At 38.0% G+C, this 25,353-nt stretch overlaps 2 protein-coding genes across 3 annotated transcripts; both read right to left on the reverse strand.

Annotated features, from left to right (window-relative positions):
• Positions 1–1,700: 1,700 nt before the first annotated feature.
• Positions 1,701–4,051, reverse strand: mfsd5 (major facilitator superfamily domain containing 5). 2 transcript variants are annotated; one of them, XM_016454590.1, is made up of 4 exons: positions 3,893–4,051; positions 3,641–3,733; positions 1,972–3,537; positions 1,701–1,829 (listed from the first exon to the last, which is right to left on the reverse strand). In XM_016454590.1, the coding sequence occupies exon 3, from the start codon at positions 3,450–3,452 to the stop codon at positions 2,007–2,009; it is 1,446 nt and encodes a 481-aa protein (XP_016310076.1). In that variant the 5' UTR covers positions 3,453–3,537; positions 3,641–3,733; positions 3,893–4,051; the 3' UTR covers positions 1,701–1,829; positions 1,972–2,006. The 2 variants fall into 2 exon arrangements, with proteins under 2 accessions (XP_016310076.1, XP_016310075.1); XM_016454589.1 differs by having other exon boundaries at positions 3,641–3,736.
• Positions 4,052–5,916: 1,865 nt separating this feature from the next.
• On the reverse strand, positions 5,917–24,169 carry LOC107664228 (nuclear receptor subfamily 1 group D member 1-like). Its single transcript, XM_016454741.1, has 8 exons — positions 23,522–24,169; positions 14,506–14,802; positions 14,272–14,360; positions 14,029–14,173; positions 10,083–10,657; positions 8,366–8,551; positions 7,904–8,114; positions 5,917–7,283 (listed from the first exon to the last, which is right to left on the reverse strand). Exons 1-8 carry the CDS (start codon positions 23,532–23,534, stop codon positions 7,087–7,089), a joined length of 1,713 nt encoding a protein of 570 aa, XP_016310227.1. The 5' UTR covers positions 23,535–24,169; the 3' UTR covers positions 5,917–7,086.
• Positions 24,170–25,353: the final 1,184 nt, after the last annotated feature.

A 25,353-nucleotide genomic window follows, 5' to 3' on the forward strand; every position in this document is an offset into this window, starting at 1 on the left:
AATAATGTTCTTTTTAGCAACATCATATGACCCCTTTAAAGGCCTCAATTTTCAGAATATTACACTTTGCCAAGAATGCAAAAACCGAAAACACTGAAGAGAACAATGTTCCTCATAAGACTGCCAATTCAAGCATTTTCTTTCCTATTTAATTGTATTTTTTCTTTTTATTTTATCACTAGCAGAGGCGTCAAAAGTATACTGAGTCACATGAGTAAAGTTCTTGAAATGGAGGTGGTATAGAACTGTGAATGTCAAGTTCCAGTTCTGAGCGTAAAAGATAATGCAATATTTAATATGAAAGCAAACACACCCAGAAAAATTTGACTTATAATAAAAATCAACAAACGTTTATAACAAAAGACAATGATAGGTTTTTCTTTCTTTGTAAGTTTTCCAGTAATGTTCACTTATACATTTAAACTCAGCTTGACTTAGAAAAAACTGTGAAAGACCATTAAATGTTTGCCACAAGAACACAAAGAAAAACACAAGAAATGGCATACATTATGAGAGTTCTATACCACCTCACACACAAGCCATATACAACTGTGAAGATGCATTAATACTGCATAAATACATAATATGATTTAATTTTATGTACTGCTGTTAGTCATTTTCAATACTATAACTACAACAAATGTACAGTACAATGTCTGAGATTAATTTCTCAGCACCTCAAAAATCTAGAATGTTTGTTGTAAATTCAGATAAGTGGCGATCCCTACTCTAAAACGGAATGGCTGGAAGTTAAATTAATACATGAGAAATATATTGATGTCTGTGGTCATTAGACTTCACAATAGATTTTTTTATTTTGTAATTTTTATTTTTATATCTTTAAAATATGCATCTATTTACAGTGCTTTCTAAGATGTTTGTTCATGAGCCTTAATTTGTTCAGTTGCCATCGATTTCAATAAATGAAAATGCTTACCTTAACTTCTTTGTATGGTCTGTGTGCAGCTCAAGCTATAGATAATAGTCTGTTTTTTAAATATTTTTTAACATAAGAAATACAGTGCATGCGGAGCATTTCTAGGGCTTTTCGCACTGTGAAAAACCCAGTTAAACCCAGTTCATCGTCATTCTAAACCACACTGTTGCTGTGTTCTGGTCATTTTAACCCAGAAAGGATATTATTTTTCTCCAAAAATGCTAGTTAATGTTATCGCATTGGGCAAAAACTTACTGACTTTGCTCACACCAAAAATTTAAACATCTTTGTACTTTTAAAAAAGTTTTTCATTGTTACATTATTGGTAAAAAAAAACTGGTAAAAAAAAATGACCTGGCTACAAAATATTGCTTGTATATCTTTCATTATGTTATGTTATTACCAAATGTTGGATAAAATTTTTTTATCAACTTGCTTTCTTTCAATTAGCACATGATTTGATTTTTTTTAAAGAACTGATTGATCGTAGACCTCACTGATCTGGGCTTATGCACCTCAGTTTTTATTTAAGTGAACAGTGCCAAAATTATCTACAATTTTTTTTTGTTTTTTTACTTAAAAAGAATAAGCTCAGATCAATGAGTCCTATGATCAATCAGTTCTAAAAGGAAATACAAAACCTTTTCTAATTAAAAGAAAACAAGTTGACAAAAAGATTAAATCCAACATTACATTCCTATTAAGCATAAAATCAAACATCTGTTCTTGCTTTTTTTGTAAAATATGTAAGAACATCTGCCGATTTTAAGGTGTTTATTGGTTCTATTAACATAGCAGAGGAAAATGAAACCATGTACTTCTGATTTAACCCATAAATACAACTGTTTAACTAAGACAATCTTAATAAAGAAAAAAACAAAGCATATAAAACCATAGTCCATAATCCAGTGTCAGTTTATTGGTTCTATTAACATAGCAGAGGAAAATGAAACCATGTACTTCTGATTTAACCCATAAATGCAACTGTTTAACTAAGACAATCTTAATAAAGAAAAAAACAAAGCATATAAAACCATAGTCCATAATCCAGTGTCTGTCTTTCTACAACTCAGATTTCTCCCTCCAATTTGGTCCCCTCTAGTCTCAGGTCGGCATCGTTCCTGCCCACTGTGAAAAGGCTGACCACAGCAAGCAGAGCGGCCAGCATCATCCCTGCACATCCTGCAAACATGTGTCTGGTGCCACTGCCAGCCTCCCCCGCACCGGCCCCAGACACCTCCCCGTGAAGAGCCAGCAGCCCCAGACAAGCCAGGAGGTGAAGAGGCAAACGAAACCACGCCAGCACGGCGGCTCTGCGCTCCATGGGAACCACTCGGCCTTGGAGAAAACTCACCGCTGGGAAATAAAGCCCGCAGGCTAGTTCTAGCAGAAGAAAGGCAAGCAGAGATTCCCTCGGCCGGGGCTGGCCAGGCACAGTGGAGAACGTCAGCATGAAGAAGGAGAAGAAAGCTAGCAGAACTGCTAAGCAAAGCAGGTGACCAGGTTGGAGTCGATACGGAGCCGACGTGGCCAGCCGGAAAAGCGTGGAACCAGCCATGCTGGCCGCCATCAGACAGGAAAATACGATTCCTAATGGCGGGCCGTGTGGGTCCAGCACAGGAGTCCAAAGAAAGACAAAAATATAGAGGACGCTTTCGAAAAGCGCCTGAACGCCACCTAAAAGCATAACACGGCGGTCCGACAGCAAGCAGCGGAGTCCATCCAGACAGCTTCGCCAAAAACGGGCCCATGTTGACATTTGCATTTTGGGGGCATTTAGAGGGTTGAGAAGAGGGCCATTTTTGTCTCCACTGGCGCCTTTTTGCCTATCCTCCTGACCCCATTCGGACAGCACAAACCAGGCGCATGCGGCAAGGCTGGGGATCGCCAAGAGAAACGGAGCGACCGGTCCCAACCCAAGCCATTCGGCAAACAAGTTCGCCAACAGCCCGGCACCGACCGCCAGTCCGTGATTCCAATCTGCGACTTTACCAAAGGTAACAGGAATCCATTCTTTGGGAAAGTCATGGACGTCAACGTGGCCATGCACATACCAGGCCTCAAACACAGTGGTTAGCAAAGAGGTGGACAGGCCTCCTAAAACACGTCCGAGTATGAGCATGAAATATTCTTGTGACAGCTTGGTAATGCAGCAGACAGAATAAGCCAGGCAGAAGAGGAGACACGTCTGTCTCCGTCCCAGAAACTGCGGTAGCCAGCTGGCCACTGGGGCAAATAGCACGCAAGAAGCAAGGCCACATACGTACAGAATGGCGATCTGAGACTCCAGGAAGTTGTAATGTCGGTAGAGTTTATAAAGGTAAGGTCCCTGCAGCCAGTCTGCCCAGAGGGCCAGGAGATACGCCTTCAGAAAGAGCTTCTGGAACTGTCTGAATGCCGGATTGGCGATGGCTGTCTGTGTGGCCTGGGATGAGTTGAGACGGCGGGCTGTGATCTCTAAAGTCACGCACAGTCCCGCCAAGACTACAAATGCAAGGTATGCTGTCACAAACATGATGGACTAAAGGTGACTGAAGAAGTCTCAAATCCTAAATCAGCATCCTCATACAGCTCTTGGTCCAGTGAAACTCATGGTTCATCTGCAAGAAGGGAATAAATATTAATTATGAAAAATAGTGTAATGGGAACTACATATCAACTAAATGTTAAGAAGAATTGTTTTCTACCAAAAAAATGGCTTACCAAAAGTGACATTCTTCATCATGTAACATTCAAAAAATATCAACTGCTGGATAAACCCAATGGAGAAATCATCCTGACAGACTGACACCTTGACTTCTGAAATAAGCCACACAGTCATTATTAATTCATGGCAACAGGCCAATAACACTAAATTATGCTTTAAAAGCACTAATGCTATTTTTGAAATTCAACTTGACTTGTTGACTAACATTTAACATTAACCGTTGGGTTAAGCGCTTTAAATACACCTACCTTACTCTTAACATTCTCCTTAAGAGTTTGAAAAGTCTCCACTGATTTTGGGAGATAAATGACCTTTTCTATGCCATGGTTTCAGAAGATTTTAAAGCATAAATGCTTTCAATATACGCCTATCTTCTCTACAACATCCGTGTGTGTTTCCGGGTTACTCAAACATAATGACGCAAAGCATACGAAGGACGCCTGCGCTTAGCTTATGAATATTAATTACGTATCGCTGCGTTCACAGAGTACCGCTCTCTGATTGGTCACTAAGCAGGCTGACAATATAAATATTAATTAGGGTATGTACCAGGACGCTCCATCAAGTTTTCCAAGCAACGCTGGATTAATCTTTTTTTCTTCTTCTTTATTCTTGTTCTTATAGGTTTAGTTATAAGAAAAATATTTTAAAAATGTATTAAACTGCGAAGTTTTATACTAAAACTGTCCTGGAACTTTTTACCACGACTTCATCTTTTATTCAGTGCCTTATTATACATTTTATATTTCGCTTGTCCCAGAATTTGTAATCTTAAAAATACAACCAACTCTTGTAAAATAATAATAATTTCATTGTAAAATAATAATAATATTTATTCACGAGATTTTGATACTAATAAAGTTTTTTTTTTTTTTTTCTTTTTCAAAATGGACTTGTGTTTTGAGATGAATGTGAAGGATATGATGAAATTAATGAAGAAAACTAAAATTAAGGTAAGAGTAAGCAGAATATTTATATCATGCACGTTTTAAAAAAGTATTTTGACAAAATATTCAAAAAGTGTGTAAACGTTATCAATTTTGTGTAACGTTACGCCTATTTAGGATGCGTATATGCTAGCTATAAATTTAGCATTAGCAAGAATTTGAAACATGTCAAAAAAATGTCATCCACCACCACCATGTCCACCATCAAACACAATAATTTCAGATATAATGACTTGGTGGAGCAAATAACGTTTCAGGAAAAAACACAGATTAGCATGTGTATAACACACTGTTGTACATTGCTAGCTGCCACATTAAACTAGTGGAAGAGTGAAAACTGTGTTTTTGGAGAGTTTGTTTTTCTAAAGCAAAAGTGTCCAGCGTTGATGACACAAACGTAAATAACACGTAAGCATGACTACATTAATAGTCATAGGTTTTATCTTATGCATATTTTGATTTTTAACTGCGCTACCGCGGATTTCCACACGATGTCACTATAACACAGTTGTTTACTATGTAACGCGCTGCTTTGAGTAATTTTCTGGATGACAGACATCTCTTATGTCTCTCAGTGTTGTACAACAATACCACGAAAATATGATAGGTCCTACAAATACGTTTTTAAAGCATACGAATTTAAAGAAATTTAATTTAATCTGGCTACATGCATAAATTTTAACTGATTCTGCATAGTAGCTTGTCAGTGTCCTGAATTAAAGTGGATTAACTGAGTCTGTTTGACAACCAAAACGTGACTGACAGTTTCAGGCCAGTTACAATTATTTCTACATCACTCTGAAAAGCTCCTGATATAAAGTCTACTGGGGAAATGCAGGACAGTCTACATGGCTTGTCTACTTGGTTTATCTTTAGAAAGAAGAAAGCATTCATTGGTGTTGCAATATACCATAAATAATTTTTCATTATTCTTTTTTGGAATTTAGTCAGCAAGCAATATATACACTACCGATCATAAGTTTAGAATAACTCATATTTTATAGTGTGTTTTTTTAAATATGTTTCTTGCGCACCAAGGTGCATTTATTTAATCAAAAATAAGCTAAATAAAGCTAATTAAAAAAAAAAAAATCAATATTAGAATAATTTCTGAAGGATCTGAAGATTGGACTAATGGCTGCTAAAAATTTATCTTTGCCATCACTGAAATATATTCAAATAGAACAATTATTTTAAATTGGAAAACTATTTCACAAATATATATATATATATATATATAAACAAAACAAAAAAAACAAAAACAGAAGACATCAGAATAGATAATCTCATATTTATATTGGTTCTACAGAAGAAATCAATTTACAAAATATACATTACCATATGATTGAATAAGTTTAATTTACCAGCCATAATAACAATCGACTCAGCTGATCAAATCAACCACATGGCAGCCCAAAATGCCTTTTTGACATGCTTTGTGATCTTAGTAAAGGCTGTAAAGATACTGTGCTGGTGCCAGAAGTTCAGGGGCTCTTTCTCAAGACACACAGATGAACAGTCCATTTCTTACAAGGCACCAAACGCCCCGTCTCAGTCAAACACACCACTGCGTATCCCTCTTTCTCTGAACAGGCAGTTCAGTCAGTGTAAATGTGCAATATTTACAGTAAGAAAACAACAGAAAACTACAAAACATAACATGCGTAGGAGAGAATGCTGGTTTTGTATCCCTAGATTCAGATATATTCATAAAGGAGAATGTGTGGAAATTTGACATACTGCATTCAGCATGACAATGATAATAAAAAAAGTGAACAAATATGACGGTTTTATCTGTTTTCATAAGTGAAATGACATTTAAAATCAGTTTCTTTTCATTTTCAAGGAACTTAAATGGTAACTAGAGTTGTTGTAGATACAGTAAATCTTGTGTAATTAAATGTTACACACTAACACAGGTGACAAATGTATTTTTCTTGTCTCAAACTGAAGTTTTAATGTGATGTAACTGTATAAGTGATATCTATGGCTTATGTACATGGTATTTCTTTCCCTTTCTCAAACACACAGGCACATACACTCACACAGTTGGCTTTAAATTTTCCCTAAAATGACCTTTCTACTGAATACATGGTGTACTTGACTAAAGACTGTGTATTTCAGTGTGCAGGCAGTTCAGAGGAATGACCCGTTTTTGGTCTTCAAAAGTTCTGTGTAAGCTTATTTATGATGATATGACTGGCGCAACGTTCCCTCGGATAAATATAATCAACAATGCTCTCGAGGCGAGCTGAACAGAAGGGCAATGCATGCATGAAAATGATCCGCGAAAGCTTAAATGGAGATATAGTCTTGTTTAGAGCTTGCTGAGAGCCATCTGTTCATTGTGTTTCTCATTAACACACATAATAACGAATGGTTCCTATGGGAACATGCTCCACATCTCTTCTTCTAAATTAGCAGTCTTTCTCTTAACCAGGAAAGGTGTTCTCTGATTGGCCGGTGGTTGAGTTCCAGCTGCAGCGAGTGATAGCTCAGGGATCGATGCGGAAGGCCAGCAGCTTGTCGGAGTGAAGGTTGTTGAGGGTGTGCAGGTCTGGCAGACGCAGGAGCAGTTTGGGAAAAACAGAGTTGTCGTCAGGGTGGCGACGGGTGACTAATGTGCGCAGCGCTCGGATGAGTGCTTCCTGTAACTGTTCCACAGCTACTGTATCCAAAATACCAGAGCAATCTGTGGATAAATGAAGAACAAGTTATTATCAAAAAACCAACAGAAAAAAATGTAAATAAATATTATAAATAAATTATAAAGATTATGAATACAATATAAGCTTTTATGATAACGAAGATTATGAATACATTACTTTTAGTGATTGATTTTTTAGTATTTTATGTTTGATTTAAAACAATTGTATTTTAATTAAACATTTTTTTTTAAATACTAAAATTAATTTAGTATATTATAAGTAAATTAATTTAATTTAGTATATTTAGTCTTTTTTTTCTTCCTTCATCATACAATGAAAGTCAGTGTTGTTTTGGACCCAAAACAGTGAAAGTCAGTGTTTGTTTGTACTAACATGCAATTTGTGTTTAAACAGACTTCTATTTGAGTTTCAAATTTATATAAAGCATTTATCTATTTATCAGTTATCTGCTAAAACATAAAAAAAATAATCAGTTTATCAGAATCAGAATTGTAATATTGCACTAATGAGCATCCCTATTTTAAATAATTAGCTCAATGTTAGTGGATTATTCACATCTTCAACACTAAGCATTAGCAATAATAACAGTGATGCATGCCTTAGCAAACAGCACTGATTAATTTGATTCCTGTGTTGCTCTTACCTGCAGAAACCAGCACCACTGCCATAAAGAGAGCCATCTCATCTGACTCCAGGCCCAGAGAGCTCAGCTTGGAACTGAACTCAAACATGGTGTCCAGCAAGGAGCCCATGCCCAGACCCCTAAGGGTGAGCAGCGGGTACGTCTGCCCATTCAGGAAAGTCACTGTTCTTTCCTTGTGGTTGAACAGTGAACAAAACCTCACCATAAGCACCTGTAAAAAGACAGCATATTTTCATCATTTGTAGGTTGATGTCCCTAAGGGTGTTAACACTGTGATGTTATCTCTGTTTGTTTTGAGTGATCTGACATGTCAAACTGTGGCTTAACCAATTGCGTGAGTTTGAGTTAGGCTGATTGGGAAATCTGTTTGGTTTAGTGCTGCTAGTGGCCTAGAAATGACACACTTCACCTTTAATAGTACAGAAGGGGAAGTAAACTTTAGGAGAAATGTGTAATCAGTACCTGGAAAGTGCCTGCTTTGAGCAACATGACTTGATCATGCTGGCAAAGCTCCTGGAAGCCCGGAATGCCCTTCGCGAACTCGACCACTTCACGTACAGCCGGCGTGAAGCACTGAGAGAAAGACTCCCACACCTGCTGGCTGGAGACGCCAGGTGCTGACACAGGGCATGCGTTCAGTGGACAGGCCTATGATAGAGATGGTATATATTATTTTAATGTTTTATTAGCACGTATGCTTAACTTTCATGTTGTGTTTCGGTTATCACATTGGATTAAAACTTACTGACTTTGCTCACAAAGGGTAAAACAACTTCCAAAAAAATCAATAATAAGAATTGTTGTACTTTTCTGGGATATTTCTTTCCACTGTGTTACCCTTGTGATGTTCGTAGTCACAAATGACCGGCTTACAAAAAACATCACCTATAAATTTATTGTTATGATATATTATTACCAAATATTGGTTTCAGTCTTTTTGTCAACTTGTTTTCTGTCAGTTAGCACAAGTTTTGTATTTCTTTTTGTACTGACTGACCTTAGTTTTTGAGTGAATATTGCCAAAATTTTCCACAAATAATGCTTTTTTTGAGGTCATTGAGGCCTACGATCAATCAGTTCCAAAAAAGGAAAACAAAACCTGTGTTAACTGACAGAAAACAAGTTGACAAAAGGATTGAATCCAAGATTTGGTGATAATACTGCACAATGAGAAATCTATGAGCAGTTTTTAAAAGGCCAGTCCATTTTGGCAGGGAACACCAAATTAACCAGGGGTTAAAGTGCCCCTATTATGGATTTTTGAAAATTACCTTTCATGCAGTGTGTAACACAGCTCTAAGTGAGTGAAAACAAAGTTTTAAATCTGAAAGTGCACCGTGTATAAAGTAATTGTCCCTCAAAAGAAAGAGTCGACTCTGAATCATTGAAACGAGTCGTTTTTAAAACGAATCCCAAGCCGTTTAATGTTGACGTCAACATGGAACATTAGCATATTGTCCGCCCACTTGTTGGTCTTTTCACATTGGTCTGAATGAAAATGCAAATTCATTCTTTGCTACTAGGTGCTGCTTTTGGAGCAGTAAAAATAGCGGTTTCCCCGGTAACGCTGTACACAAAGCAGCACTGCACTCACAAACGCTGCTTTATCAGGCATGATGAAATGAAAATGAGACCAATCGGACCAATCACCACAGATTAGCGTCACGCAAAGGAGGAGTTTGAAAAAATGAATCGTTGAGCGAATCGTTTGGGAGTCGTTGAGCATGTAAAGTAAAAATAAATGCATATTATAAGACAATGAAAGTGTTTTGACCTGTTGTTGGGGATTCCCAAAACCAAAATATGAACTTTTCATAACCCATAATAGGGGCACTTTAATTTATTGACCTATTTCTGTATTTTGATCTTAAATTATTCCTATAAACATAATACTGGCGTTAAAATGAAACACTGACATGACAAACTCGTAAAAATAAAGATTTCAAAAGAAGCACATTTTCACAGCAATGCCATAGAAGAAACATTTTTGGGTTCCCTAAAGAACCTTTCAGTGAACAAAAGAACCATTATTTTCTTATTGTAAAAACATCTTAATAATCTAACAAACCTTCTTCCACTATAAAGAAACTTTTGTACAATACAAAGTTCCATGGATGTTAAAGGTTCTTTAACAGCAAAGATGCCAATAAAAAAAGTATGTATCTTGAACCATTCTTACCAGCACTTTGGAGCCAGCAGCCAACTTAAACGGACACGAGGCCTGGGTTTGGGACTCGCCAGCCACGTAGCTGTTGTAAATGACCTGAGTAGGTTGTGAGGGCGGGCTAACGCTCAACTGGGAGTGATTTTGGCTGAACGAAGGAGCGTAGCTGTACTGATTATTGTCCACCAATGAAACCGGGCATTTACTGTCACTGGAAGCAACTGGGCAGCGAGGCGGGGTCGAGAAGCTTTTGTGAGTAGTCGTGTGATACCCCACGAGAGGGTTCCCATGAGGGTAGCTGCTGTCCTGAGAAGGGTTGTTTTGAAAGGTGCTCGATCTGCTGCTGGTGTTCATGTTGCTTGCACGCTTGCTCAGGTGGTCCTGTGTGTTTGTGAAGATGTCCTGGTAGACTCGTGATAAGGCACCAATGGCCTCTTTGGATTGGTTCTCGCTGGGGCTGGGAGGAGGTTCGTGTGGTGGCGAGGTTTCCATGCCCACGGTGGACGATTCGTTAAGGCTGTTCATATAGCTCTGCATCTCGTCCAAAAGCCGCTGCTTCTCTCGTTTTGGGATGCGGCCGAAACGCACAGCTAGGGGTCAGAGAGAGAGAAACAATTGGTTGACAACATGAACAAGACAACATAAAGCCATAATTTGCTTTCTTAATATTTGCTTTATCTGTACATGTTACTCTACAGACAACATTTTTTAATGTTTTTTCAAAATGCAAAATTCAAAATTTCAAAAAACTTTTGCCTTCTTTCTTGAAATTGCTCTACAGACAACATTTTTTAATGTTTAATGTTTTTTCAAAATGCAAAATTCAAAATTTCAAAAAACTTTTGCCTTCTTTCTTGAAATTGAAGGAACTGCTTTTTGTCCATACTGTGAAGGTCAGTGGGATCCAAAACAATATTGAACACCACACTTTTTCTTTAAATGGACAAAAACTGTTAATTTTTAGTCTTAGTCAATTTTGAGTCTTAGTCAATGATAAAAATACAGTACAAGATGTTGTGAAACTACTGCATTTCTATGCGAATCAATGATAAAAAGAGCCTGCCTGATCAGTAATCAAAATGTCCATGTCCCATTTCTTTTATATTAAAGCACAGCAGCATCAGAAATAGCCTAGCGTGACAGAAAAAGTGAAATATTGTCTGAAAATTGCTTTGGAAGTGAAGAAAAAACACACAAAAATAGCACAGCTGCTGTGTAGGAGACAACTTGCTATCTAGTATCTTTGGTCGCTGTGGTGTAGAATATTGATGATCATTAAATGCGTTAGTTATGTATTGGATGCTTTCGCATCTTTTACAAGCCCCTCACTCTTTTCTCCATCACCACCCCCTCCTCTAAGTAAATCTGTCAGCTGTTGAATCTAAAAATAGCACCAATGCTACCATATGTTACCTTCCCCCACTTTTCATCTCTCCGTCACTACCTCCCCTTCCTCTCTTCATCCCTATGCTACTCTCACTCCTCTCTGAAGCCGTAAGTAGGGCAGTGGGTCAGGCAGAACGTGATGACAATGCCACGGGAATTGGGAGAGAAACTAATGTAAGGAAAGGAAGAGGGAAGAGAAGAAGACCTCTAAGTAAATCTGTCAACTGTTGAATCTAAAAATAGCACCAATGCTACCATATGTTACCTCCCCCCACTTTTCATCTCTCCGTCACTACCTCCCCTTCCTCTCTTCATCCCTATGGTACTCTCACTCCTCTCTGAAGCCGTAAGTAGGGCAGTGGGTCAGGCAGAACGTAATGACAATGCCACGGGAATTGGGAGAGAAACTAATGTAAGGAAAGGAAGAGAAGAGAAGAGAAGAGAAGAGAAGAGAAGAGAAGAATGTCATTTGGCAGACTGAGGTGGCAGTAGATGTAAGGTATTATGGTACATCCTGAGATTACAGGATGAGAGCAGAAGGAAGGCAAATGGCAGAGATGTTCCATATATCATATATGTCTCACAACACCTGCATCTGAGAAAACGCGATAAGCCAACAGGACACATTTTTTTTTCACTTTTCTGTAACTAACATGCAATGGTTGCATGTGTTACCCTGCAGGATGATAAATATTTTGCATTGCTAAGTCCATAACTGACTTGGCACTTACCAATCAGGGTTGTGTGCTATTTAGAACTGAACTGAAAATGCCTTTTAAATTGCAATTCAGTCCCTGAATTTCAGCTCAATTTGTATTGTATTGTTTGGCAAACAGGATACAAAATTGTACTTAGATTTGAATGTAGGAAAGCAGAATTAAAATTCATTATAAATTGAAATAACTGTAATTTTCAACTAGAAAAGCAAAATAAACTTTAAATTTTGTTCGGACAATGCCTTATTTTGTCAAAAAAAGAGAAAAGTTAAAAAAGCAGTTTGTATGTTTATAGATAGATTTTTTTTTCAGTTGCAATTAAGTTCAATAAATTATTCTTATTGCCATTCCAATTCAATTTCCTGAATTCCAGCTCAGTTTTCATTAGCATAGCAAACAGGATGCAAAATTGCACTTCGATTTGGAATGCAAGGCAGTAAAACTAACATAAACTGAAATTCCAAAAAAGTTAATGTTACTAATTTTTAACTAGAAGAGCAGTTGAAACTCTGAATGTTGGTTTAACAAAAGTTTATTTATTTAGTTTGTTTTTAAAAAACTTTAACGTAACACTTCATTTCTTAGAATGCATTGCCAGTGTTGAGTTTGTTTCAATTGCAATTCAGTAAATTCCTCTTCCTGTCATTTCAATTCAAATTCAAATTCAACTTCCGGTGGGGTGTGGCTAATTCAAATTCCAATACATCAATTCTGAATTTCACTTAAATCTGTTAAATTCAGTTAAAATTCTTAGAATGTATCTGATCTGAAGACTACGATGCTTCATCCTGTGCAAACAACATGACACGCATAGCTTCAGAGCGCTGCACTGATTACTAGTCTAACAAATGGCAAGTTCATAGCGGAAGTGAAACCATGCCGCCCCATCGTGTCAAACCAAACATCTGTTTGTATCACACCACCGAAATTAAACTAAAGACTGCAGTGAAGTGAAATGAAATCAGGGCGTCTACTTTATTGTGGTATTTGAGGCCGTTGCATGAGGTTTTCCTGTTTGTGCAAGAGAACCCGTCAGAGAAACAGGTTTCTAGGTTGTGGGCCCTAACAATTTCAGGAACCAGGGTAAAATGACTGTTTACCTCCCCCACTTTGTACCCAATAGACCCATTTCTGTTAGTGCGCTCTTAGAACAACATCCAGTGCAATCTGCTATCATAGCCAACCTAACTTTGATGCACATCCGCTGGTAACCATGTGAAATTCTACTGAGAACCTGACTAAATAGGTCACAATGTACAAGTGTAAATTTCCTCAAAAGTTCATCGGACAAGATTTATCGTTCATTTCAGTGTTATTCAGGGTTAAATCTCCGCCAAAGGCATTGTTCTTCTGAAGAGTTCAGATGCCTTGCTTTTTTCTGCATCCCTTGCTTAATTTTTGCTGCAGCACAACATTAATTGCTGAGGATGTTTTAAGGCCACAAGCGTGGTAATCAAGTCGCCCGTGTTCCAATTTCTTAAAATAATTCTTGTATTTGCTGCAGTTTTCCAGATGACTGATAGCTTCAGGGACTGCGTGACTCCATCCCTCATAAATCATTGTCTCTAGGAGGGATTGGGAGGCAGAGCTTAGGGAGCGTACGAGGGGGAAGGGTAAACCGATGGAGAGAAGGAGGCGAGAAAAAGAAGGGATCACAAAGGGCAAGCGAGAGACAGAAACGAGCACACAACAAAACTAAAAGAAACTTGCTCTCTTGAAAGTCACCAACGGTGCAAGACTAAAAGAAGAAAGTAGGTTGAGGGGGCGGGTGTGGTGCTTGGCCTGAAGAATGCTATGAAAGTACGACTATTCACTATTTGTTATATGTCAGTGCCCTGATAACCTCTTAAAATTCTTACCGTCACGGGACATGCCAACAGACAGGCATTTTTTGAAGCGGCAGTGTTGGCAGCGGTTGCGGTTCATGCGCATTATTAGGCAGCTCTCGTTCTTCACGCACATCTTGTAGTTAATGTTCTGCTGAATGCTGCGGCGGAAAAAGCCCTGCAAAGAACAAAAGACATGCGATATGATTAAACCACAATGATATGACAGAAAAGACTCATGCATGTTTGATTTATCAGAGGCTCGCTCTGTCTTACCTTGCAGCCTTCGCATGCATGGACACCATAGTGGAACCCTGATGCGATATCTCCACATACTTTACAAAGGAGCACCATGCCTCCAGTCTCTGCTCAGATGAAGATAGAAACAGAGAGAGAATGGGGTCAGGACGTACAAGAACGCATGTTCTTAATATTGGGGACTCGTTATTCCTTTGTGAAAGAAGATGCTGACTTTGTGTGATGCAGGTACTAAAAAGAGAACCCACTTACTGGTAAACGTGCCAGTGAATCCACAAGGCCTTTTACCGGCGATGGGATGGGAGTAGCTTTGCGGGTTTGAAACTGTAGTGGAGTTGTAGATTTCAGGGAACTGAAATACCAGTTTTGGAGAAGGTGGTGTTCCCACACTTCCTTGCTGCTTGAGGACCCCAATCTCGGTGAAGGTGACCTCCTCTGGGGAAGAGGGCTGGGAGTGAGAAGATGGAGATTGGGTTTGATAGCCACTAGAGGGGCTTCCTGGGCATGGACTGGCACTGCCATTGCTACCAGCGTAGAGTATCACACCCCCTGTAAAAATACAAGAGTGTATGAAGCCTTTGAGTAGGGAAAAACATAAAAGTGGAACTTTATTTTGTTAGTAAATTTCATTATTAGTAAATGTACATTATTATTAATTCATTTAAACTGTTGATGTTGCATTTTCACTAGTCTTTCAAGCACCTTAAGTTTGAACATGTTAAATCCCTAGTTAAAAGTTAGAGTTAGGGTTAATTTCATGTGCCCCCGTTCAGTTTGTTGTACTGGCTTATTTGCAAATCAAATCTAATTTGCATTGGCATTAAACAATGCTAAATGTAATTTACCTATCTAAACTGAAAGCCTTTTTACATATTTTAATGAAATGTTATTTATTTAAACCAGCATGTGAGATTGTTTATTTGCTGATAACTGTCATGCTATCAAGTCATGAATACATTTCCAATATTCATTATTTCCTATTCGGCTATTAGAGTAACTTCCTTGTTGCTCTACCATCAAATTCCAGGTTCACTACAAATGCGCTTATCAGTCTATGAATTGGTTCTCGGATTTTCATGAATGTTCAACATAGGCCTACATCATTGTTGATCCTGGAACAAAATTCCCATCAAACAGTCAGAATTAAGGGATAAGTTCACAGGAAAATCAGTTTTAGGTTCACAACCATGATTAGGTGTTTCTACACCCTTTGTTACTCAGCTATCATGTTCCTCTGGTTTTAGGAATTAATCATGGTTAGGGTTAGGTTAAGGTGTGGGATAGGGTTAGGTCTATGTTTTTGGACGGTAGTTTAATGTTGATTCGGGATCTATGAAAATGTCAAACTTGGCAAAATCACGGCGACCAATATTAGTCGAAGTATGCTAATATGCTGTTCTGAATTCAGCAAGTGGTTTTTTGACTTGAGAAATGCTCCGACTGATTCAGTCCGTTTTTGAGAATCGACTCGACCGATCGATCAAAAAGATCCGGTTCAAACAACTGCGGACAATACTACGGCGTACCGTACCTGTTTGTTTGCTATCTGTCAAGTTGTAGGGGCATTATGTGCGCGATATTTAATCGCTTGCAGCAGCTTTCAGAGGGAGGTGATGTAATGATCTAAACGACTGGAAGTGAGTGAGGTTTCCTCCGTCAGAACGATCTCATGCGTTAAAAACAATGACGGCTGTACAGCAACATATTGCGACGACCCCCATTTTAGTGAACTCAAGATGTTTTGTATGGTTTGGTTTGATGGTCACACGTTACTTCAAATGAAACAATCGGCTTGTTTTATTTCCATTCCCCCGCAGGTTTCTCTTTCTCTCTCTGGGTTTCTGCATCCTATCTCATCCTCTCCGGTCATGCGCTCAGGATCACGGTCTCACGTGTTCGCGAGCTCTCCCGCCTCTTCTCTATGGGCTTACATTTCTGCCACAATTCTGCGCGCGAAATATCATATTTTGAGCGCACAAAAGTGCATTTTGCACGCGCGCACATCCAAAAACGTATTTTAAATGCAAAATTGATTTCCGTGCGCTCGAAAGACTTTTTTCTTTGCAAAACGAACATTTTCTCCACAAACTCAGATCGCGCGCATGCAAAATGCACTTTTGTGCGCTCAAAATATGATCTTTCGCGCACAGAATTGTGGCAGAAATGTAAGCCCATACTTCTCTCCAATAATAGCCCTGGCACAGTGACCCAGCCAAACTGCACAACACCTGACCGGCGCCTCACATGGATTCCTGACACCGTTCCTACCCAAACCAAATCCGCAGTCTCGTGTAAACAGCTACAACAATCGCGAGTCGCGAGCATCAAAAGCTACATATACACAGGGGCTTTGCGATGATGTTACGGTTCCCACACAGATGCGTCTCCTGTGAGAGAGGGGCAACGAGGAGTCACGTTTTGGTAGAATGTGCACCGTGGCTTCCAGATTGACTTTTTAAACAACCTGAGGACACAGTCTGTCAGATCTGGGCCAAGACAATGCAATCTAAAGCCGCAGTGTCCAAAACGTTTCGGGAATCGCTTGCACCATGGTGCTTTAACAATGTAATGCAGTAGTGGCTTTCAACAGGCAAACTTATTAATGATATTTTTAATAAACAAAATGCTTCTTCTTGCTTGCGCAAACAATGATGTTGAAGCTGGCCTTGCAGTTTTCACACTATGGTGGTTGCTTTACTGTCAAGAGTCAGTGTCTCCATATGTGACCCTGGAGCACAAAACCAGTCATAAGTAGCAAGGGTATATTTGTAGCAATAGCCAACAATACATTGTATGGGTCAAAATTATGGATTTTTCTTTAATGCCAAAAATCATTAGGATATTAAGTAAAGATCATGTTCCATGAAGATATTTTTTAAATTTCCTACTGTAAATTAATCAAAACTTAATTTTTGATTAGTAAAATACATTGCTAAGGACTTCATTTGGACAACTTTAAAGGCGATTTTCTCAATATTTCGATTTTTTTGCACCCTCAGATTCCAGATTTCAAATAGTTGTATCTCGGCCAAATATTGTCCTATCCTAACAAACCATACATCAATGGAAAGCTTATTTATTCAGATGTATAAATCTCAATTTCAAAAAAATTGTCCCTTATGACTGGTTTTGTGCTCCAGGGTCACATATGTTCTGATTCCCGTAGATGTTTGATAGATGTTTGAGTACTCTTTTCAGTCCACATCTAGGGGATTTGTTCCTACCAATTTTGTCATCTTCTGGAAAAAAAAATTTATTCAGCCACTTAAAAAAAAAAAAACTCACCTGTCCTAACATTTTGCATGATTTAACATATCATTAATATCTGTACTCTTTTAGAAATGAGGGTGTAAAAGCTGTCATATACAATTTAGATATTAAAATGTACACTTTATATACTAATTTGTATCTTTAAAGTATTAACATGAAACCTTTAGGGGTAAATAAGGTACAAAGGTGTATCTTTTCAGGGTACAATCCCAGTGATAGCTTTTTTTTCTGATAGTGTAGTATTAGTTAAATGGCAAACTGCGTACTTGGGTTATCGATTTTGAATAACCTCTAACCCTAAATGCCCTAGCAAACACCACTAACAAATATATTGATTTACACTGACACAAACCTAGAGAGCATGGAATAATTTACCTAAAAGTAAAAATTTCATGAACATTTATTCAACCTCATGACATTGCAAGTGCACATGAGTATCTTCTGTGGAAAACAAAAGAAGTTATCACAATGCCAAAGCTACTTTTTCCTGAGGCAATAGTGACCATGGCTGGTTCCCATTCACTTTCATTGTATATTCCTGATTGCTGAATGTTTTTAGTTTAACTATGCCTTTAATACTGTGCAGTGCTTATGACAATAAGCTAATTATTTAGTTAATACTGTCTTTCAAGCTGTGTTTTCCACCATGTACACATAATTTGGAACCCTTCCGTGGTAAACAAGTTCAAACTACCAGCAAATATCTGCCTTACTCTTTTGCGTGTTTTTTCACATGCTGCACGCGGTATTTATTTAGCTCAAGTGTTTTTGTGATCCCTCCACTGGCACGTGCAACGGGACTTATTGTTGACATACTGCAGCGCAGGATTTTACAGCCTTGTGATAGCGAGCCCTACCTGAGCGTGTTACTCAGCCTTGCCCAGCTCACAAACCCCACCCACATGCACAGAAATACTCACACCTGGACATGCATGTGAGGCCACAGAGGTTAAAGAGACAAATTACATTATAGATAACAGGACATGCCTGTTATTAAACCAAATCATAGCGTCTGGGGCGCAGGTGTTTTTAGCACCAGTTTCACATGATTGCAAACCAGTCTAAAGCTTTAATTAGATATTAATCTAAAATATGTAGGTGTGATATTATTTTGTCTTTGTCCTGCCCTGTCTGAAAATAACCAGTTTGGACAATAAGCGAAGATAATACCATTTCTACAAGCTAAATGAGGAGCCGTGCACGTCATTGCAAGCCGGTATAAATTAGCGTCAGTGGAAACCCAGCATTAATTGAAGAATCGGCAGGTCTCTTTGTGAGCTTAGGCAACCTATGCACACCCTAATCTGCTAGTGAGCAAAGGCAGACGTAGAAACGTGAGGATTTTGCAGGGACAATTATTCCCTCCTCCCTGGTCTCAAACACTGGCATGGTCTCCCTTCCTCCCTCCCTTGAGGAAAATAGCTGTAATACTCTGCCTTGTATGACCGCAATGTCTTGTACATTTGCCTTGATATACGCCATCTTAACATTTCTGCATTTGTATGGGTTGGGGTGGGAATGCAAGAAAGTTGAACATGTTGCAATTGTGTATGTAAAATTATCACGATATAAGCACATACTTTCACTTTTTAAAACTTTTTTTAGAACAAGCATGACATTTGCTTACTATTGAAGGAGATGTGCTCATATATAAATTAAATGGGTTAATGCAGACAGAACTTCCATAAAGTGGGTCAAAATCACACACATATGTAGCCTATACCATTTAAGGCCAAAAGTTTTCAAACTAGAGATCATTTCATTCAAGTTTCATAAAATATTTAAATATATATATATTTAGTAAGAATATTATATTATTTTATATTATATAATATTATTACATTTAGTATTTAGTAAAAAAATATATATTTTCTTTCTCAATTTTCAGCTCTCCTTGCAATGTACATATTGCGTATAGTTGTTATTTGTGTTGAATATTTCTAGAGAGTTTTCTTGTTGCTCATTGGTCATATGTTCACTATTTAAGCTGCTTTGAAACAATATTTATTATGTAAAGTCTAGTATTTTATTTTATTTTTTTAAATACAAAAATTTAACACAATTTTAATTTAATTGAAAATATTCAAATATTGGAAAAAGGTTTTGTATCACTTATATATATATATATATGCATAATCTGCCTTAAACTGCCATAAACTGTCTACAATATAATGCTTAGTATTTTCCACACACTGTATAAATAACAAAAACAACAAAAAAACATTGAGGTCCTAGGCATAAATTTTTTTTTATAAAATCATAAACTGCCTTCTGAAAGCAAACCCCAAAAGTACATTCGTACATTGCAGAATGCTCTCATGAAACTCCTTCATTTCTCCCCATGTTCGAAATCTGGGTGTGTTGTTTGATAATTCCTTCAAATTTGATAAACAAATTAGTGCTGTAGTAGGTTCTAGCTTCTTCCATCTTCGCTCCCTTTCTAAAATCAAGTCATTTCTCTCAAAAAGCTCTCTAGAGGTTGCTATCCATGCGTTTATTACATCTCGGCTGGATTATTGCAACGCCCTCTATTTCGGAATATCAAAGTCCCAAATCTCTCGGCTACAAGTAGTTCAAAATGCAGCAGCTAAATTCTTGAAGCGGTGTAAAAAGTTTGATCATGCCACTCCCCTCTTGCGATCATTGCATTGGCTGCCAGTTCACTATCGAATTGAGTTTAAAATATTGCTACTTGTCTATAAATCACTTAACAATCAAGCTCCGTCTTATTTATCTGATTTACTCCACCCCTACTCCTCTATCTAGAGGTTGCTATCCATGCCTTTATTACGTCTCGGCTGGATTATTGCAACGCCCTCTATTTCGGAATATCAACGTCCCAAATCTCTCGGCTACAAGTAGTTCAAAATGCAGCTAGATTCTTGAAGCGGTGTAAAAAGTTTGATCATGCCACTCCCCTCTTGCGATCAGTGCATTGGCTGCCAGTTCACTATATTTACTCCACCCTTACTCCTCGAAGAGTGGACTAAGATCAGAGGGCAAATTTCTCCTTCAGACCCCTATAGAACCCGCTTAAAAACCAGAGGATCTAGAGCCTTTGAAGTGGCTGGTCCCACCCTCTGGAACAATTTACCAGTTCACATCAGAATGGCTTCCACTTTATCTGAGTTCAAGTCATATCTTAAAACACATCTTTTCTCTCTGGCTTTTAACATGTAGTAATATGTGCGTTTGAATTGTTTTAATCTGCTTTTGTTGATTTTGAATTGTTTCTATTTGTTTACTGATTTTCTCCGTGTTATATATTATTGTATGTTGTGCAGCACTTTGGTCGGCCATGTTTCGTGCTTAAATGTGCTCTAGAAATAAAACTGAACTTGAACTCATACTGTCATGAAGCTATTTATGCGAACCGCTCCAGAGAAAAAGTTGCACGAGGCGCTACACTGACTGCATGACATCGCTGACCCACTGACCAACCTCCCCTTTCTAACGTGCAATCTGCATCAAAACAGAATCACTGAAGAAGCAGTGAGGGCGGGGGCGTGGAAATCACGCGCCGCACGCGGCTGAAAGAGCGCAGGCACGTGACGTGAGGACGATTGTAGGCGCGAGGGATGCGTTCAGTGGGAAGATACGCGCGCTGCGCTGAGTGCGCTCCCATGAGCAAAGCTAAAAGCCTCGCGCCTCTCTTATAATCGAAAAGCGCTATAAAATAGAGCAAGCGGCTATATAAAATGGTGGGGGGTGGGTGGATGGTCCGTTATCCTGCGTAAATCGCTTGTGGAACTTCTCATTCACCTCGTGTGAACTCACTGGCGTTAACAGAGTATAGACTTTATGTGTGATACGTATTTAAACCATTGAAACGTGTTACAGAGTTCCATAAACGTCACAGCGTTTGTTTTACACAAAAAAGAAATGGGACCATATAGGCTAATAAAAATTATTCAAGATCCCGTTGTTGTACAATAGTCACATATTCAACAGAGGTTTCATAAGTGGATTTGTAAAGCATCTGAAGTCAGTAGGGTAGTAAACCAAACCAAATTTGCCATATTTTGCATAAGGGACAAAAAGATAAAACTATAGGCTACACGATCTAGTCCCTTTGAAAATAGAAGTTGATTCTATTTTCATCTGATCAAAACCTTAAAATTACTTATTGTAGTTGGGTCAATTTGGGTAATATTGACTTTTTGAATTAAAGTTTATTTAGATGCTACCATATGAAGCACATTAGGAAACTATATATATATGTATATGTATATATATATATATATATATATATATTATTTTTTCTATTCCTTCCAGGTTTCAAAATATGTTTAAGCTTGGTGTGAACTGTTTTTTTTTTAACCTGTATGTAATAGACTTATATAATATCAAACATCATATTGGTTATTGGACATAACATAAAACAATTCTTGGTATCAGTCAAAATTGCAATGTTGTTGCATCCATAGAACTCCATGGGCTGGATCTAAAGTCACATGTTTAAGTTGATGTAGTGTGTTTACTTGTTAAACGTTACAGAAAATCTGCTTCCTTGTTTCCTGTTGTCTACCACTTAAGAGGTCATGTGTTCAAATGTTATTATTTCCCTGTCTTTAATGACTTTATGCAGCATGTTATTGTGCCTCGTATTTGTTTTACTTGCTTTCAAGGCTTTCTGTCAAACAGGGTGAGTTGAGAGGGTGCGCCCGGCACGAGACAGTGTTTCCATCACCTGTTCTGGAACGTGACTGCAGCTTTTGTAAATGAATCAGCCGTCAATTAACATTGAAGTGGACATGGTTGACTGTGCCAGCATGTAATTGGCCCTTGGCTAACCTCGGTAATAAACCACTATTCAAAGCAGCTTAACCGGTTAACCTCCTTGGATGAAGGCTAGTGCATACTTGAGTAAAGTTCAATTATTATAAGCTTTATGAAATAAATGGAAAACGAATGCAGCTTTAGTGCATGACCACCCATGTTCCCCAAGAGCTCACTAACTTTCCCTAAGTGTTGGTGGGACAGTGAACAATGTCTCTTGACTCTTGCTATTTATATTACAGTTGCATGATGTTTTGGATATCTCATGTGATTATTGGCCATACTCTAGTTTACACTAGTAAAGTGTGCTGATATGTCAGAGCCAAGTTTGACAGCGCACTTGGACCATCTACATACATGTGAGTTTGTTTTCATGGCTAGTAGCAGGAAGTTGTTAGTGCTCGCGCGTGGTTTCTAAGCAGATGCCATGAAAGCAATCACACGGGGTTTATGACAGCATACATAAGTTACTCTAAGTATGGTAATGTTTATCACCATCATTTATGTGATTCACACATTGGACTAGACTGATGCTATATTTAGGTGCACTTTGTAGTCTTTATGCTGCACTGATGATGAGTCTAACCAGCGCAATCATAAAAGCATGTGTATCACATAATTCACTGCAGCACTGTAAAACGTCTTTGTTTTGTGTATAGTTCAAATGCAACATGCAGCTTTTAGAGTGAACGCGCATGGAATATATTAAAGTTTTAGAACCATATGCATTGTGCATCTAAATACAGTTCAATCAGTTAACACATAACATGGCATGTACATTTACTTAATTATGATGTATGAAATGCAGTATTATTCCATTTATTAAGAAGCGGAACAATATCACCGTTACCACTGCCACCAATGAAAATAATAATAATAATAGTAATCATAATAATATTAAAACCTGTTCCAAACTCTAAGGCTTTTAGAATGAGCATGTCTAATATCCTCAGCACTGTTAATTAAATTGTGCATTTAAACACCATTTAATCAGAAAACACAAATTGATGCAACCTTTAAATGCACTGAATTATGAGTTCAGCATTTATATGAAATGCCAGGTTGATTATAATAAACATATTAAGCACAATCACCATCATCGATACAATGTCATTTTTATGAATAATAATAATAGGCTATGTCAGTAATAATATTGCATTATAAAAATAATAATTGTAAATATAATAATAATAATAATAATAATAAATGTATTGCTTACCAGGACTGTCCATCTTTGATATGTTTTTCAAGATCCTCTGTCTTCAGAATTATTATCTTCAAGAAAGTCTGTGTGTGTCAGTGTGTTAAAGTCTGGTGAAAACAGGTATAAAAGTCACGAAATGCCTGTGCATACAGTGAGAACCCCGAAGAAGGCAGGCAGTATCTCGAGCACAGAGCATTTGGCAGCGGAGCCAAACAGTCAGTAAAAAATAGAGTCGGTCACAGGTGTGCAGATGCACTTTCCGCGCGCGGCTACCTGTATCCTGCTCTGTCTTGATCTAGTGTGAAGGACGCGTTAGGTGTGCTGGCTGATGATGTCTCTCGTCTGTACGTTCATTGCCATCAGCATCTCTGTGGGACTGTCAAACTACACTTTCACTCCTGGCCACGCACACACCCTTCCACACCCACATCAATCACGTTTTAAGATGACTGGCAAATGTGACTGAGTTTTGGCGGAGCCGTCAACCTCTGTTGTCTTTGGCGGGGATTTAGCTCACTCTAACGTGCCCCATGATCTCCTAGCTTTCCCTTTCCTCTTGATCCTAGCGTGCGTTTTCATTGGCGGGGGTGTAAGTGCCGAGCTGAGCTGGATATTCGAGCGCGCTACGTGCTGGTAAAGCCACGCTGCATGCGCCCTCTGCATGTGCCGTGGAAGTGCTTGTCCTACTGACACACATTTTATGCAAAACACAGCGTGAGACTAGGCGACATGAGAGGCTTGCACATGGACTGCAGGAGGGGCTCTGCGTGACTGCTGCCGACCGCGTCTTTTAAAATCTCTTTCAACATGTGAATGAGGCATAGAGGCATGGCATAAACAAATGCATAAAAACACTTTAGCTGTATGTAAGATACAGTAATATAATAATAATATATATAATGTGACAGCTTGCCATAATAAGATCTGACAAAATTCTCTTATCTGATCTTTTATTGTATAGTTGATTCTTGCCTGAATGTAGTTTTGTTGTGTTCACTTGTTTATGCACTTGTTTATGCAGGTCCTACAGCTATAGCTGAAAAAAAATAGTTTGGTTTAGGAATTTTAGATTGAAGAACAGAATTTAAAGAATTATTTCCATATAGAGGGTCTGAAGCCAACATACAAAACTTCTACTAGAGTGAGGGGGGACAGGGGACAACACACACACACACACACACACACACACATTTGTGTAATTGGACTTTTGACTGAAAAGTTTAGTTGGCTAACTAAGATGCTCTTGTGGTAACTTCCTTGTGTGACAACTAGCCCCAGTCTTCACTACACACACACACACGCACTACCATTCAAAGGTTTGGGATCAGTAAGATTTTTTATATTTTTTACCGAAGTTTCTTGTGCTCACCAAGGCTGTATTTATTTGATCAAAAATACAGAAAAAAACCCTGTTATTTTGTGAAATATTATTGCAATTTAAAATAACAGTTTCTATTTTAATATACTTTAAAATATAATTTATTCCTGTGATCAAAGCTGAATTTTCAGCATCATTACTCCAGTCTTCAGTGTCACATGATTCTTCAGAAATCATTCTAATATGCTGATTTATTATCAGTGCTGGAAACTGTTGTGCTGCTTCATGATTTTTGGAATCTGTGATACTTTTTTCAGGATTCTTTTATGAATCTAAAATAAAAAACAGCATTTATTCAAAATGGAAATCTTGTGTTACAATATACACTACCGTTCAAAAGTTTGGAGTCAGTACATTTTTTTCTTTGTTTTTTTTTTTTTAAGTAATGAATACTGTTATTCAGCAAGGATGTGTTAAATGGATAAAAAGTGATAGTAAAGACTCATATTGTTAGAAAAGATTTTAATTT

The sequence above is a fragment of the Sinocyclocheilus anshuiensis genome, unplaced genomic scaffold (genome assembly GCF_001515605.1).
Source record: "Sinocyclocheilus anshuiensis isolate Anshui unplaced genomic scaffold, SAMN03320099.WGS_v1.1 scaffold67, whole genome shotgun sequence".
Lineage (NCBI taxonomy): Eukaryota > Metazoa > Chordata > Actinopteri > Cypriniformes > Cyprinidae > Sinocyclocheilus > Sinocyclocheilus anshuiensis.

What these genes read in the sequence shown, in the direction of transcription:
- mfsd5 (XM_016454590.1), bottom strand. Translation starts at nt 3,452, where the DNA reads ATGTTTGTGACAGCATACCTTGCATTTGTAGTCTTGGCGGGACTGTGC.
- LOC107664228 (XM_016454741.1), bottom strand. An exon ending in TGTTGGCATGTCCCGTGACG is followed by an intron (nt 10,658 to 14,028) that starts GTAAGAATTTTA and finishes TCTGACCCCTAG; the next exon opens with CTGTGCGTTTCGGCCGCATC. An exon ending in AGTGGTGCTGGTTTCTGCAG is followed by an intron (nt 7,284 to 7,903) that starts GTAAGAGCAACA and finishes ATTTATCCACAG; the next exon opens with ATTGCTCTGGTATTTTGGAT.